This window comes from Pterocles gutturalis, unplaced genomic scaffold (genome assembly GCF_000699245.1).
Source record: "Pterocles gutturalis isolate BGI_N339 unplaced genomic scaffold, ASM69924v1 scaffold20185, whole genome shotgun sequence".
NCBI classification, from domain to species: Eukaryota; Metazoa; Chordata; class Aves; order Pterocliformes; family Pteroclidae; genus Pterocles; species Pterocles gutturalis.
This window is the reverse complement of record NW_010141294.1, coordinates 1090-16423: the sequence shown is the minus strand read 5'-3', so window position 1 is coordinate 16423 and position 15334 is coordinate 1090. Positions and strand designations below refer to the sequence as shown.

Here is a 15334-nt window from a genome sequence, read left to right as displayed (position 1 = left end):
GGCCCCCCCCCCCCCCCCCATGGGATTCTTCCAAGCAGGACCTTATATAGACCAAAAGCCTACTCTCCTGAAGTCCAGGGTTGTGGTCCTGCTGTTTGCCTTGTTCCCTTCTGTTAGGATGCTTGTGTGTTCCCAGATTGAAAAACTGCATCTTGTCTATGTGACAGCAGGACCTCAGTATGTCTCATGAGGCTGGTCCTTCTATGGCTCAAAAGACATAAAGGAACAGTCACTCTTCTGAAACCTCCTCTGTCTATAAATGATGTGAAACTGGCCACCTCACTGCTCAGTCCATATACACCTCATAATGGATCATTGCCATGCTTCAGACTTCACTATCTGATTTCTTCTTCTCCTCTTCTCCTAACCTGATCTGTGGAACAACTCTCACCCACTTTTGACATTTCCTTTTACTTCCCTACCTCTTCTTTTCCCAGCTGTTTCCCAAGACTTCTTAATTCAGTCCTGTTTTTTTTTTTTTCATTCTTTTGGGACAAGGCCAGATCATCCAAAATCATGCTTGCTCCACTGAAACACATGCAACTTCACACTAGTATTTCATCCCCCCATCCTACGTTTGCTTTTCTTTGGCCTGATTACTTTTTGAACTGTTTTGTTCATCCTTTTATCCTCCTGGTGCATTTATTAGTACATGGTGCACATAACCCTTTGGGCATGACTTAATATATTACATACCTCTTTTCATTTCTCCTCTGTGTCCTTTCTCTTCATTACTCTCTAACACTCCACGGTAGCCCACATGATGACTTTAAATGGCTTGTGTCTTAACCTTGATTTTATTTTTAATGTCTCTTTTTTTTTTTTTTTTTTTAAGAGGACAAGCTCAAGATGTTTATAATGATTTTTTAAATGTATTTCTCATTTTTATTTATAATCTGCTGAAAACTGGAAACAAAGCTCTTTTTCTTTATTAATATATCATTTCTATTGCCTTGTACTGCTGAAGCTGATCTGTCTTCAGGTTTTAAATACTCTCAGGCTTCAGGGATACTTGGAGCCAGGATTTTTAGTCCAATCAATCTCTGAGTGTGGGACTCCCTCTGAATGTTATCTGACATTTATTTATTTTTATTAAAGATCATCTTCTCCCTCAGGGTAGGAAACAATGACAACAACAGAACATATATACAAAATTATACAGACTTTGCAAAAAGTTATTTTTATAAAGCTGTATGGATTTGGGCCCATCAGTACTGCGCCTGTCCCCTTACTTTGTTCTCCTTGTCTTTCTTAATGATGATATAAAGACACTTAAAGAATATATCTCTTGGATGGGAATCAAGACTCACTCCTACTGTAAGTCCCAAACAGACCGATGTCAGTACCTCAGCAGAAACTTGCTCGAAGTCACTTGGCCCACGGGGGTTTATCCACTTTTAGGCCTGTGGAGAAAGCCTTTCTAAGATCTCTGCTCTTCCATTCACTTCTAGCTCACGATTGTCTGATTTCTCAATAATGTTACCAGTGCCTCTCTCAACCCCAATGTCTGAGCTTATTAGCTAATGAGAGGGCAGCAGCTGTTTCCAGCATGTGCCTGTCTCACAAGCAATACCAAGTACCCTTCTTAAATTGTCTTCCAGGCATAAAACCCACCTGGTCATCTTTTATTAATTTCCCCATTGCTTTGTTTAGCCCATTCGTAATTATCTCTGTAAATATTTAATGGTCGCTACATTGATCTATGTAGCCATTCTTGCTTTCTTTAATGTCTCAGGCTTGCTGTAGAATACAAGAACTACAGAATTCAACAAATTATGGCTGGGAAGCAAGCTCCTCAGCTGCACTCACTTCTACCAGAGAAAAGTTTCTGCTACATTTTGGAGAGGGAAATGTTCCCCTTGTCCTCCTTTCCTTAATGCTCATGTGCTTTACAAGCATTGACTTTCTGTCCATTCACATTCAGTATCCTGAAGTGTATTTTTTATTTGCATAGCAACAGACCTAAAGAAATTGCCATCCTGTTGCACCCAACACTACACCAATAGCGTGCCCTAGGCTGAATATAGAAAAAACATAGAAAAGACTGCATTACCTAATTACAGAATGGAAGCAGAGCTGCCATTTTCCTCACTGTTATCCCCCGCTTGGTTTTATGATCCTTCCCTCCTGCCTGCTCTTCAGGTTCTTCTTTCGCAGAACACAAAGCCAATGACACATCTGAGTTTGATTCAAAGTGAACCAGTGAAGCCTTCAGGGCAGGGATTGTCTCTCTCACAAGTTGGCATAACAGTTTTCAAAAATGGCAAAACATTTTTCAAAAAATGCATCCCCATTCTCTGGTAGCCTTCAGCAAACCTCTGCAAGCATGATTCAGCATTGACTACTCTCAGCAGCATCAAAAATTCTCTGAGTGTGCGTCATTTTCCTTGAATAATTCCTTTTTCTATAGTGCTGCTTCATTAACTCTCCTAACTGACAAGTTTTACCCTGATCCAAGCTTTCATTTCCACTTTGAAATGTCTTGTTAGACAAGCCTCAGATCCTTCTGACTCTGCTCCGTGGCTGGTTTTCACCTATTATTAATGAAATGGTCAGAGTTTAACAATCCCCATTTTGGTTGCTAATATCGTTGCCTGTGCCAGGGGCTGTATCAGCAGCTACACAGATGTAATTTTATTCATATCTGCTGTAGGATATATATAATTTGCAAGCAAAATTGCCCTTTTCTCTACTCCTTCCTTCTTTTATGTTTTGCAGTAATGAAATTCAAACACTTTGCTGGCTTTACTGCAATACCCTCTTTCTAGATTGTCTTTTTTTCTTGCTTGTGCTCTCCCTTAAGCACTGGTAGCATTGCAGGAAGTTACGAGAGCTGTCTTTCTTTTCTGCTCATCTTGGAAACATTCTGGGCAGACTGTGGTGGTGCTATAGAGTTTTTTTTTTTCCTTTTCCTTAGCATCCAGCCAAGTGAGGGCATTTCAGCCCTGAGCACCTAGATGAACCACTCGCAGAAATTCACCTTTCAGTGTACTGTCCTGGGCCCTGAAGGCAAGACTTGGCCCACAGTGGTTGTAGGTGGATTTTATGGAAAACTGTATGTTCTAGGAGATCTGACCTCCCTCATTGGCATGACAGACTGGGAGGACCTTATAAGGAATCCACAATGAGGATGGTCTTATAAAGCCTATGCAGGGTCTTTTTTTCAACCAGTGTGGAAACCAGCTAGGCATGTTTGTTTTGAGCCATGAAAACAAAGCAACACACTGTACGGTATGGAGTTGATCCTGAAATCTCTTCAGGAGAGGCACCAAAGCTTCAGTCTTAATAGTTATAAAGCAGACCATGCTTCAGTGGCTTGAAGAAGATTCAAAGCTTGCTTTAGCAGGCAGACTGAAATGGAGATGTCCTCCACTAATAGAAAGGATTGCAGCTGTCTTGTGGTTCCCTTTTTAGGGATATGTCTGGCTGGAAAGGGATTGAGTTTGTGTAGCTCCTCATATACCCCAACAATCTCCAAGGACTGGAAAGTTTTCTCAGAGACATTTGCATTCAGAACACAGTAGAAGAATCAAAAAGCTGCTTCAACTTGCAATCAAGAAACTACAATGAAGGATTGTGGCCTTCAGGTTTTAACAGATAGGTACCAAACTTTTAGACCTAAAGATCTATTCTGTAATAAGAGCCAGCTTTTTCACCCCTAAATTGTCAAACGTTGTTATTGAAGCAATGACAGGACATAAATACACAGGTTTGTTTTGGTCTGTATACTTCTTTCCAATAATTTAATATTCTGGTCTCATCTCTTGCCTAAGGAACTATCATTGCTGGAATGAAGCTTGGATGACCAGACCCGATCTTCCTGTTGGTTTTGGAGGATGGCAGGTTGTTGATGGGACACCCCAAGAAACCAGTGATGGTAATATTGCTTGAAGTCCTCCTTAGCTCTCTTTCCAACGCTTGGGCTCTTTGTGGCAAACAGTGAGCTGACGACAGCTGAGCCAGTGGGACCATACGGCCAGTGACAACTTCTTGCACCAGATTACCACACTCTCCTGTGCTCAGGGCTTTCTTCTGATTTGTTCTGAGCTCTAAAATAAGTCTGTCCTTATTATAACGCTGCTCGTGATGCATGTGCACAAAATCCTACATGAGAAGGGCCCTGCTTGGTACAGAAGAGATGTAGTCCTGTTGCCAAAAAATGGCTTCTAAAATTTTAGAGAACCTATGCAGGAGCCTGATCAAGTTAATTCTCCTTCATTATATGTCTACAGCCCTTACTAAACTTCCTGAGCAGGCAGTAAGCAGAAGAGAAGTGAAAAGCCACTGCTATTTCTTCCTAGTCCTTAACTTTCCAGTTCTTAAAAGACATTCTTAGCAAATCTGCAGTGAGATCTTTCTCGGTCTGTGGTATAACTGAGCCCTCCAAAAATTATCTGCTTTAACCAAAACCATCTGTAGCTGCATTTCAAGCACTTGAGGCTTGCAGGGGACTTTACGGTGCCATTAATGTACCAAATCATTAGGTTGTTTCAGACTTGAGTCTGTGTTGTTTAGAGGGCTGGCAACAGAAATAAAGCTTTTTACTTCTTGGTCAAGAGTTCCTGTAAACTACTAAAAGAGTTCGCCAAACCCCAATAATTCTTTTTCTTTGAGAAAATAGAACATTTTATCATGTTTTTAAATTTATTTAATCTCTCAATTTATCTCTCTTCTCCCCATAGGTATGTACAGGTGTGGCCCAGCCTCAGTTCAAGCCATTAAACATGGTCATGTTTGCTTCCAATTTGATGCTCCTTTTGTCTATGCTGAGGTGCGTACCTGAAAATTCTTAGTGCATTGAGTGATATCAGCAGGACCATAGGTGAGACAGAAGATAGAGCTCCACTGCAATTTGTGGATTTAGAACTTACTCCACGTATACTTGATGTCAAAGAAAAAGCTCATAATTATGTTTTGACATGCAGGCCAGTAGGTGTGATATGATTCTAATGAATGACAGAGATTTCTCTAATCTCTGCTCACCAACATAATAAGCAGAAAAAGCTACTCTGGCTCCAATGAAACTTCAGGCTGTGGTCATTTATCCTTTCCAGATTCCAGCTATGCTGGCAAATGAGTCACTAGCTCTAGCTGCTCATCTTCATCCCTTGTTAGCTGTTATGTCCTTCTCAGGCTTGCCAGAAAAGCTGCCTATGTTAAGACTCCCTTGATTATTTCAGTCAAAACGGGTGCATTGATTTTAAAGATACGTTTGTTCACCATGTTCCTTTTGGCTGCAGTGGGTCAAGGAGGGCTCCCCAATGTGTAATCATGCTCCCCAAGTCCAAATGGTGTCCCTGTATCCTGCTCAAGTTTACACTGTCTGTCATTGTGGAGCCACGAATAGTAAAATTAATCTAATCATTATTGTAGCATGTGACTGATATTAAACATGGTGCTTCAATGTGAGCGGGACTTCAAGTCAACATGTCATTGTTTTGAGGGGCAATAGGTTGGCTTCCCTTCCTCTCTCTGCTTCCATATATCTCAATCCTTTTTCATTTAATTTTGTAGGTGAATAGTGATATTGTTTACTCAAGAAGGGAGAAAAATGGAACCCAAGTGATAGAAAAAATTGACACAACACATATTGGGCAGCTGATTGTGACCAAGCAAGTTGGTGGTGATGGAATGATGGAGATTACTGAGGAGTACAAGTTCCAAGAAGGTAACCTGGAATGGGGGGGGACAATACTGATGTAGATTTACCTCAGTCAGATCTTGGATGATGGACTTACAAACCTCTGGCACTGAGGGAGCTGCATGAAAAGCTGCCAAGGTGTCCTCTGGAACTCTTTATTTGTTACTCCATCCCAGAAACACTGCAGATGCCTTCATGAGAGCACAAACTTTGCTACTCAGAGATGCTTTGGACTGAGAAAGCTGTAGTGAAAACAAAGGGTAGTCATGGTGCAACTCAAAGCATCCAAAACAGTTCAAGGCTTTCTGTGCAGCTATTTAAACATTTCTTACTCAGGCCAGATATTTGCACAGAGTAGATCGGTGTAGCTCCATTAATATCAATTAATCCAGGTCAGTTTATCTGATATGGCTTGAATCTTTAAGACCACCTCACCTGGAAGTTGTGAAATTGTCCTGATAATAACTTCACCACAGGAAGTTTCACTCGCTATCCTCATCCGTTCATTTCAGCTACCAGAGACTGTGGAAGGTGCACCCTTGTGATCGATGAGCAGGCTAATGCGGTATTCCTGTTTCTCTTCTAAATTTTATTTTCCTTCATTTCTAGGCTCGAGGGAGGAGAGATTGGCTCTTGAGACCGCAGTGATGTATGGCGTTAAAAAGCAAACTGCCCAAGATACTATGTATCAGCCACAGACAGATGTTGACATGGACTTCCACGTGCAAAAAGCAGTCCTTGGGAGTGACTTTAAAGTCACTATAACTTTCAGGAACAAAAGTCACAACTACTACACTGCTACTACATACCTTTCAGGCAACATAGTGTTTTATACAGGAGTCACAAAAAACGAATACTCTTTCAGTGCAAAACTGGAACCGTCTTCATGTAAGACTTGCATAGTTGTCTTCAAACCTGCTACCTTTTTTTCTCTATGTCATTAACTGTCACAAATGTCTCTACCCATGGGTAAAGCCAATTCTAGTAGGTGGGGACAGGATACTCTATTGGGTATCAGGAGGCTCCACTCTCAACGCTTGCCCTGCTACCAGCGTCATTTAGAGCTGACGCTGTTTTCTTCAGGCTGTTGCTCCCTGCATAATGCTCTCTTACACCAAGCAGAATGTCTGGGAACTGATAATTTTTCTTAGTTAGTACAAAAGAAAGCAAAGGAGTGCAGGTATTAAGCCTCAAGGTATTATTTTTCATACCTTTAGTCTCCTAGCAGTATCTCAGCAAGTGAAGGAAAAGTTCTCATTCTCCAGGGTATCATTAACAAGGACCAAAATGTGAGTATCTTGTCTTACCTGGAAGAAGCTGACAAGCTCTGAGTGGGTCCAAGTGCACATCTGGCTTTAGAGGACTGAGTGGTTCAGGATTTTATTTTTACAGTGATCTAAAAAGTTGATCTGTAACTAGAATGTGCCACTGTAGAGCAGGGGCATTTGCCAGCTGGGCAGGCACTCTGAGAGTGAGTTATCGTTACCGATGCAGCATTTGCTTTTCCTAGTGCCCTCTGGGACTGCGGTAGGGAGACCCTGCCTCCCTCTTCTCATGAGAAAAGCAGTTCCTGGCAGCCTAGCTCACATGTCTGAGGGCAGGATTTTGCAATGCTCAAAGTAGGGAAGAGGGATGTTCTCCTTTTTTTTATTTTGGACATAACCAACCTATTTCGTGGCAGCCGTGGCAGCCATGGCAGCCCCATTTTGGAAAACAGTCAGCAGGTGCTGAGAACCTGCTGTGGTCCAAAGCGCTATGGTTGTAGATCCCTGGCTTCTCCAGTGACAAGTGACTGCCAATCACTTGTTCTTCTGACAGGGCTGTGCTCAATGCCTCCAGCTCAACAAAAGTGATGAGAACATGCTCTTATGGAGGCTAAGTCAGAGGATCCTCCACTTGAGTTCCCTACTGAGAAAATCAGGAGCAATGATTTTGCCTTCTTGATGCTGTCACTGGACCAAGCAATCTCTGCTGAGCGCAGTGGGAGTGGCAGGACTTTTGAAGGCCAGAGGATGGGCCTCCTGATTGGGGTCTAGTGCTGGATCACAGCAACCCTGGCTGACCTCTGAGCTTTCTCATCTGTCTTGTCTATCTCATCCCAGCTCAGGAGACACTTTGAGTCCTCTCTTCTCAAAGAGGATGGGTTTTGTCTCAGTGAGAAGGCTCCATAGAGCCACGGTTCCCACTGTGCCGTGAAAAAAAAACCTCTCTGCTTTCTTCCTCACTTTGAGCATCATCTAAAACTGCACATTTTTATTTGGAGCTGATTTGTCTCTGTAAAGTAGGAGTACACTTACAGGGATCTACAGGTGAAGGTTAATAAACATTCTACTTCCAGTCTATAACAAAGCCCTGACAGCTGCTTGCTGGTTCTTTCTAATTCCCTGACGGATTTGCGGAGGGTTTGGAAATGGGCATTGACTTGTTCCAATATATTTCCAATGTCTGGAAATGGGCATTGCATTGTTCCAATACAGCCTACCAAAACACAGTGTGGGGGTTTATATTGGCTTGCAACAGTTGCTAAATATTTGATCAGAAACACTGCCCAACTTTTGGAGACTTGGTTAGGTACAGTACAAAAATCAACTTCAACTGCTTTGTCTAAATTCTATGCTACTTCTTTGATATGGGAAAATTTGGTCATCTTGTAGGACATGTGCAAATACCTGCTACACTTCCTGGCTGTGCTTTGTGCTTGGTACCAGGACTTACATCTGCTCTTGCATCAAAGGTCTGTGTAAGGTATTACCTGAAACACAGCTTCTGCAGTGCTCTGAGGCTCATCTGTCTCCTCGGTGCAAGAAATGAAATGAATAGATGATGTTTAAGCATCACTGAGCCTCATAATGAATTTTTTTCTAAGTTAAGTAACTGGTTTGTAAAAAGGTTCTTGAAACTGTGCTGGAAACTGAATTGGCTGATGGTGAGTGAACACAGACTAGAGAGAGGCGCCTGAGAGAACAGAACATGGATTTTTTGGCAAGTGTACCAAAAGTATGTCCCCATGACTGCCTCTGTCCAAGGAGGCATGTTTTAAGCTAATACCACCTTTCAAGGTGGAAATTAGCTTATAACTGAGCTACGGCCATTGACTTGTGGATTACTTTGTCCTGCAACAGGACAAAAAACCCTCACAAATTATGCCATCTCTGTAGGTGACGCATCAAACCTAAGCATGAACTCTTTTGCCTTTGCTTGGGAAAGTAGTACACATGCAATAGGGCATGGTGCCTGAGCAGATGTGAAGTGTGAAGGGAGGCAGCGCGATCATTTGCAGCTCTGTGACAATACTCCGTCACACACAGGTGAATACCTTCTGAGGCACTCGGACAGAATTTGTAGGCTTCATTCATGGCAAGAAGTGTAAATACATATACCCAGAAGCAACAAAAAATCACAGTATAATAAAGGTGTGTCAAAGGCATTCTTCCAGCCCATGTTGCTGAAAGAATGAAGCAAACTAAGTTTTCAAACAGGAACCGAATGCATGATCTTCAGAATAATGATTAAAGGAATTGTGTGGGTTGAAAACATCTTTGAGGATTTGAATAGCTTAAACCTTACGGTGCCTTCAAAGGTGCTCTTGCATCTACCCAGTTATATTTAGTTTTCTCTGTTTTTTTGAAAGGCTGTAAGGCAGCTCAGGGTTGTGTCTCCCTTGGCTTTCCCAGGTGCAGTAAGTGGTACTGGCAACTTACCAGCACAGCCAGTGCTATGGAAATGGAAGTAAATTCTTATTTTTTTCACTGGTAATGATTAAATTTAAACAGTTTGTCTTTCCTTCCACTGTAAAGTAAATTTCTCTTAGGTTGTAACTTATTTATTTGTTTATTTATTTACTTACTTTACACAGATGAGAAATAAATTTCTTGATTTTAATTTACAGTTTGGGGCATAATTAGAATTTTTTTTACAAGAGATATGGAGTGAGAGGGAGGGAGGGAGGGAAGGGGAGCACATCAAGTAAATTTAAGGCTGGCCTGGTAAATCCAGGTCAGGCGGTCACCAAGGGAATAACTTTGAAACCAAATCAAGGAACTGGTTTTGATGTGAGCGGATCAAAAGAGTGAAAAAAAGGTGAATGTAATTTACACAACTGAGTTCAGTTATCTCAGTGTCTACTGTGTATGTCACAAATACAATACAAATAATGGATAACAGCAATAATCATGGTTAACAAATGGCAGATCTTGATATGTTTACTAGGGTTACAATGAATGTTTACAGAGGCAAGAGCTCAAGATGTATATATTCTGTCTGGTCACTTAGTTAGCAGGTCTGCTTCTCTGCATCACATTCTCACACCATTGTTAGCCTGGGAATTGCAGTTCAATATGGTTAAAATTAATTATTCCCTGCATCTCAACTGCCTAGCCTAGGGGGATTTGATTCTTCCAATAATTATTGTCAGGGAGTACGTGAAAGCTCTCTGTAGGCATGGTGGTGACAGGAGGACCTTCTTACTAAGTTTTGCAGGCAAGTCCAGTGTCGGACAAAGACAGATATACAGACATGTCATGGAGAGCAGGTGGTCTCCCAGGTAGCCTGCTTGGGCTTACAATACCCAGTGGCTGCTCTGGTGGCATCCCTGGTGGCATCCCTCTGCCAGGAAGGGAGGCAGAAAAAGCACAGGAATAAAGTGAAAGAGCAAACATTTACGAGGGTGACACTCAAAAGCTGGTTTGGACCTAGTAGCTATTTATTGCCAGGCTTGTTTCTCACTTATTTTGTGGTAGTGCCTAGAAACCTTCAACAGTGATCTGAGCCTGTGGTGATGGGCACTGGGCAGAGGCTGTGCACAAACCCAGCCCTTGGCCCAGGGAGGTCACAGCCTAAAAAGGAAAGAAGGCAAGGTAACAGGGGGAGTGGTGAGGTAAGGAAATGAAGATAGTTTGGGCAAAAAAATAAAAGCCTTTCTTTGGTTGTGGGCCACCTTTTTTTTGAAGGCACTCGTGTAACCGGCACTGAGCGTGACGATAGGAGCAATTAGCCATTCAATTGCTTCAGAAGCCTTTTTTCTTTCCTGTTTCTCCCTTCAGCCAGCACTTTCGAAGTCGTGGTCAAATCAAGCGAGTACCTGAGTGACCTGCTGGACCAAGCCTCCTTTCATTTCTTTGTGACAGCTCGGATCAATGAAACGGGGAAAATACTGGCCAAGCAGAAGGCAACGGTCCTGGAAATTCCCGCCCTGCAGATCAAGGTAGCTCAGGGCTGTGCTGGAGGGGAGCGACCCCCATGCTGCACACGGGCTGTTCTCTATGGGGCTGTCACATTGACTTCTGGGATAGGGGGGGTGTACATGTGTGTGTGCATGTTAGACCTTCAGTCTAGCTTGGACCTTAAAAAGCAGTGGCCAGCTGGAGCATACAAGGATGTATAGGTATGTTGTGTATTGTACTGAGTATCCCTACATTGAAGTCTGAGGCTGACAGCGTCACTGGTACTAGAGAACTGAAGTGATCTCAGTGGAGGAAGGAGGGGAAAAGATCTGAGAAAGCTGGAGAAACTCAAAGGGTAAGAGAGATTACTCACTTAAGTCACTCAAGTCTTTAGCTACTTCAGAAGTCTATTCTGTTTAAAGAAACACAGCAGAGAGTCCTCTTGCTGAAGAATAAAGGACACTGCTATGGAGGTATGAAAGTACTGTCAGTGGAGTTCCGTGAAAGTTCAAGCATTTCTGCAGAAGGTGGCATGGTAACTATGAAAATGCAGAAGTGTAATGTTTGTGATAGGACAAGGACCCTATGTTTTATGGCAAAGGCCGGGCTGAGATTAAGAGTTTTCAAATCATAAATGGGCATCCAAATAAATTGCCTCATTTTCAAAAGCACTGAACCTTCATCTGCTTTGAATGATGTCATTTGGATCTGCTTTCTTCCTAATACTAAAAAAAAAAATTAGAACACCTGTTCAGGAAGCTTTATAAAAACATGAATGCAGCTCCCTAAAATTTAGGACCTTGAAAGAATCATAGAAACATAGAATGGTTTGGGTTGGAAAGGACCTTAAAGATCATTTAGTTCCCACCCCCCTGCCATGGGCAGGGACACCCTCCACTAGCCCAGGTTGCTCAAAGCCTCATCCAGCCTGGCCTTGAACACCTCCAGGGATGGGGCACCCACAGCTTCTCTGGGCAACCTGTTCCAGTGTCTCACCACCCTCACAGGAAAAAATTTCTTCTTAATATCTAATCTACATCTACCCTCTTTCAGCTTCAAACCATTACCCCTCAACCTATCACTATGCTCCCTGATAGAAATCTCAGTTTATAGACCTTTTTGTCCCTGTGTATTTATTTGCACTAATGTTCAGGTTTCTGTATAATAATTTATGTAGTAACTGCAGCCTTCTGCAGAAAAAGCTTTTTAAAAAACGTAGATCAAAACTACAGTGAAGTTTGCAAAAAAAAATCCACTCCATTCCATAGTCTGCAGAAATGTCACAATGATCTCATCAGGTTATTGGTATTTTCAAACAAAAGTTTTTTGGTTTACTGAGCACTCTAGAACGGAGGTAAACAAGACAGATAAACTCTGCTTCAAATACCTGTCTTCAATAACTAAATCTTAAAAGTAGAAAGTTCTTTCAATTCAATACTTAAACAGAACATCTTATACAGTATCCCAAATTTCATCTTCAAAATAGTTTATCCTCCCTGCTGTTGTGAAGAAAGGATATTTTGTATATAGGATAGGTTGTTGTCCAGTAACCATGTTTTCTAGTAAAACTTGAGTTTGTCTCTTCTCTGCTTCTTTGTGATGTGTAAAAATACGCTGAAGTTTTAATAGCTGGATTTTTTTAAGAGTGTGTGTGTGCGTGTGTATATACCTATGTACTTATACAGGAAACTTTGCTTTATTGCTTTTTAAAGGAATTTGAGGAAGCTTATCTCCCTAGTTTTCTTGACAGATTTTTTCATTGAATGTGACTGGCAGACTGGAGTTCTTAATGTGAGAGTAAGGGAGAAGAATGAAAAAACATATTTCCCCTCATGTCTTCCGATACACCTTTGATCTTTCTCTGTTGGTCTAAGGAGACTGTCAGAGTTAAGAGTTGAGGAAACTGCAACATATTCTAATTTAGCTTGAGACCAGGTTACAGAAATAAACTCAGTAAATACATATCGTGGTCTCAGGTGCATGTGTGGGAGTTCAGGATGATTTCGAATCCTCCCACGTAAGAGTGATCTTAAATGACCAGTTGAAATAAGGAGGGCATAAGGCCTCTAACTGGGCTAGAATGTCTGAAGATGCCACTGATGTCTTTTTGCAAATTCAGGTGGCCAAACGCTGTTGGGAGCTTAGCTGTATCTCAACCTTTACTCCAGTCAGTATGTTGGTGTTTGGTGCAGAGTGATCCCTTAGACCAGAGTCTTTCCAGCTTTTTGCAACTGTCATACTCTTGAAAATTTGCAGTAGGGCTGCAGACCCCAGCAGAGCACTTCAGATTTATTGACAAGATACTTTTTTTCTTGGTTACAGTTCTCAAGGCTCTTTCAAGTAGTCTCTGGACTAGATGGGATCTGCCAGCCATAAACTGAAAACCCTTGCCTGAGCCTTTTATATTCTGTGAGAAATATTGTATTTCTAGGGGAAAAGCCCCCAAATCCCCAAGCATGTAGTCTTTGTTTAAAACCACATTCATCTGGAGGTGTTTTCCAGGCAGCTGTACCCAGCAGATCCCTTAAGCTCTGTAGTGTAACATACATGGAAGTCAATGCGATCACTGTTCATTAGTCTTGCAGTTTAATATTTTCCAGTGCAAAATGTATTGGGTTTTTGCCATGTAAAGCTTTCAGAGGACAACTGGGTCTCAGGTCTACTGAAAGTTCATATGCAGGGTTAGAAACCCTTCAGACCATGAGAGGCAGTTGCAAGGCAAGAGGGAGATGGGCACAACATTTTTGGGGTTGCAAGCAACATGACCCAGTGTTTCTAATTTATGGTAGTAAGACCTGCCCTTCACTTCTGGAGCTTAAGTCCTGAGCAGGCCATACACTTCAGTGCTGGTGGGGAGCCTGGGAGGGGGCAGAATCTGGGAGAGAGACCCCCTTCAGCTGGACTTGCCCTCAGTTGGACACTCAGCTCCAGGACTGTGCATGCAGACTTCTGTTTTTTCCATGGAAATGAGGGCCTGCCTCTTGACCTGCCACGTGGCTTGAGGGAAAATGGCAATGGGTAGAAAAATCTGCAGTGGTACCGGTAGGCCCATCCAACAATTTTCTTCTGACTAGGCTTTCTCTGCCTCATGCTGTTTTGCTGTATGCTCCATTCTATGCAAATATTTTGTATTTAAGCCTACAGATTTCACCGTAGGGCATTTTATTATTATCAGCTTGTGGAGCATTGTCCTTTCCTTGTCTTGCAGACCCAAGGTGAGACAGTAGCTGGTAAAGAAATGTCTGTGACTGTGGAATTCACCAATCCTCTGAAACAAACCCTGGAAAATGTCACACTGCGCCTTGAGGGACCTGGCGTGCTGAGAACAATGAAAAAGGAGTTCAGGTAAGGAAAGAAGCACAACTAGCTGGGAGTTCATCCCCTGCTTGCTCACAGGAGGAAGCTCACAAGAGACACTTAACTAATGCTGTGCTGAGTAATTCAATTCAGACACTGTCTTCGTACTTTAAAATTCAATACACGGAGGAGCTATAGGTCTCAACAGTCAGAAGTCAGGCTGTCCAGAGAGAATGTGCAGAAAGATTGTGACAGCATTTCATCTGTTCTCTACTAGCGTTGGAGAAAGGGGCCGTGGTCGTGGGTAGTTGCTAATGCAGCCTGGGTTTACTTTTTCACTGTATTACATTATTTTTAGCCCTTGACACTAGCACCTATGAGCTGCTATCACAGAAAGAAAGACAGATTTATACTACACATGAAGTGTTTAGTGCCTCTTTCTCAGTATGTGCAAATCAAGTCCTCTCCTGTTTTTCAAAAAGGGCTTTTTCCCAACTCCTGTTAATCATGGTTATACAAGATGTTCGGGTACCTCAGATGATCTTTGCAAGCTTATGTCAAGACACGAAATGTGTGTCGGATGCGGCAGAGCCCGCCGGGATGGCTGCAGCGGGTGTGCAAGCACACAGCTCCCTCCAGCAGCACCACTGCAGAGGGCTGCCCTGGCACAGAGCTGTGTTCCCAACACAGGGTGCTCCTAAGCCTGAGGAAAAGGAACGTCCTTCAGCCACCTTTGTTACACTCGCAGTTGCACCTCACACTGACACAGTGGTACCCGTATGCTAAGCAAGTTGTTTCATAAACTCTCTTTCCATTTGAATTCAGAGTTATAAGCTCAGCACTAGCCAGTTCCAGGATATATAACCGAGATCCTTGGAAAATTTTGCAGCCATTGCTTAGTCTTGGGCAGCCAAAGCAATGTTATCTATCACTACCTGAGCTGATGGTCCCCAGGTGTGTGCAAAAGGAGTTTGAAAAATTGCCTGTGCTTCAGCAGCTGCATAAATTTTCAGCATTATCTGCAGGCAGTAGGGGAGGTCTGAGCTGATTGCACCTGGGCCAGGGATAAAAAGATCAAAACCAGTCTCCAGAGTGGAGCTGGATAGAAAAATGACTGTGAAAGGGCATCATACCACACTTGCTTTGTGCATATGGTATGTCACAGACGCAGCTGAAGATGACTCAGCATGGTCCACGCAAGTTACACAAGTTGCAGCAATAGCCCTCATTGCTG

General features: G+C 42.5%; 1 protein-coding gene across 1 annotated transcript in view; it reads left to right on the top strand.

The window, feature by feature from the left end:
• Window positions 1–14148, top strand: part of F13A1 (coagulation factor XIII, A1 polypeptide) — a gene marked incomplete at both ends in the record, with an annotated part of 22943 nt that extends 8795 nt beyond the window's left edge. Inside the window, 6 exons of the mRNA XM_010083982.1 lie at window positions 3774–3877; window positions 4683–4771; window positions 5515–5668; window positions 6251–6529; window positions 10684–10844; window positions 14012–14148. Coding sequence (XP_010082284.1) covers window positions 3774–3877; window positions 4683–4771; window positions 5515–5668; window positions 6251–6529; window positions 10684–10844; window positions 14012–14148 — 924 coding nt within the window. The remainder of the gene's footprint in view (window positions 1–3773; window positions 3878–4682; window positions 4772–5514; window positions 5669–6250; window positions 6530–10683; window positions 10845–14011) is intronic.
• Window positions 14149–15334: the final 1186 nt, after the last annotated feature.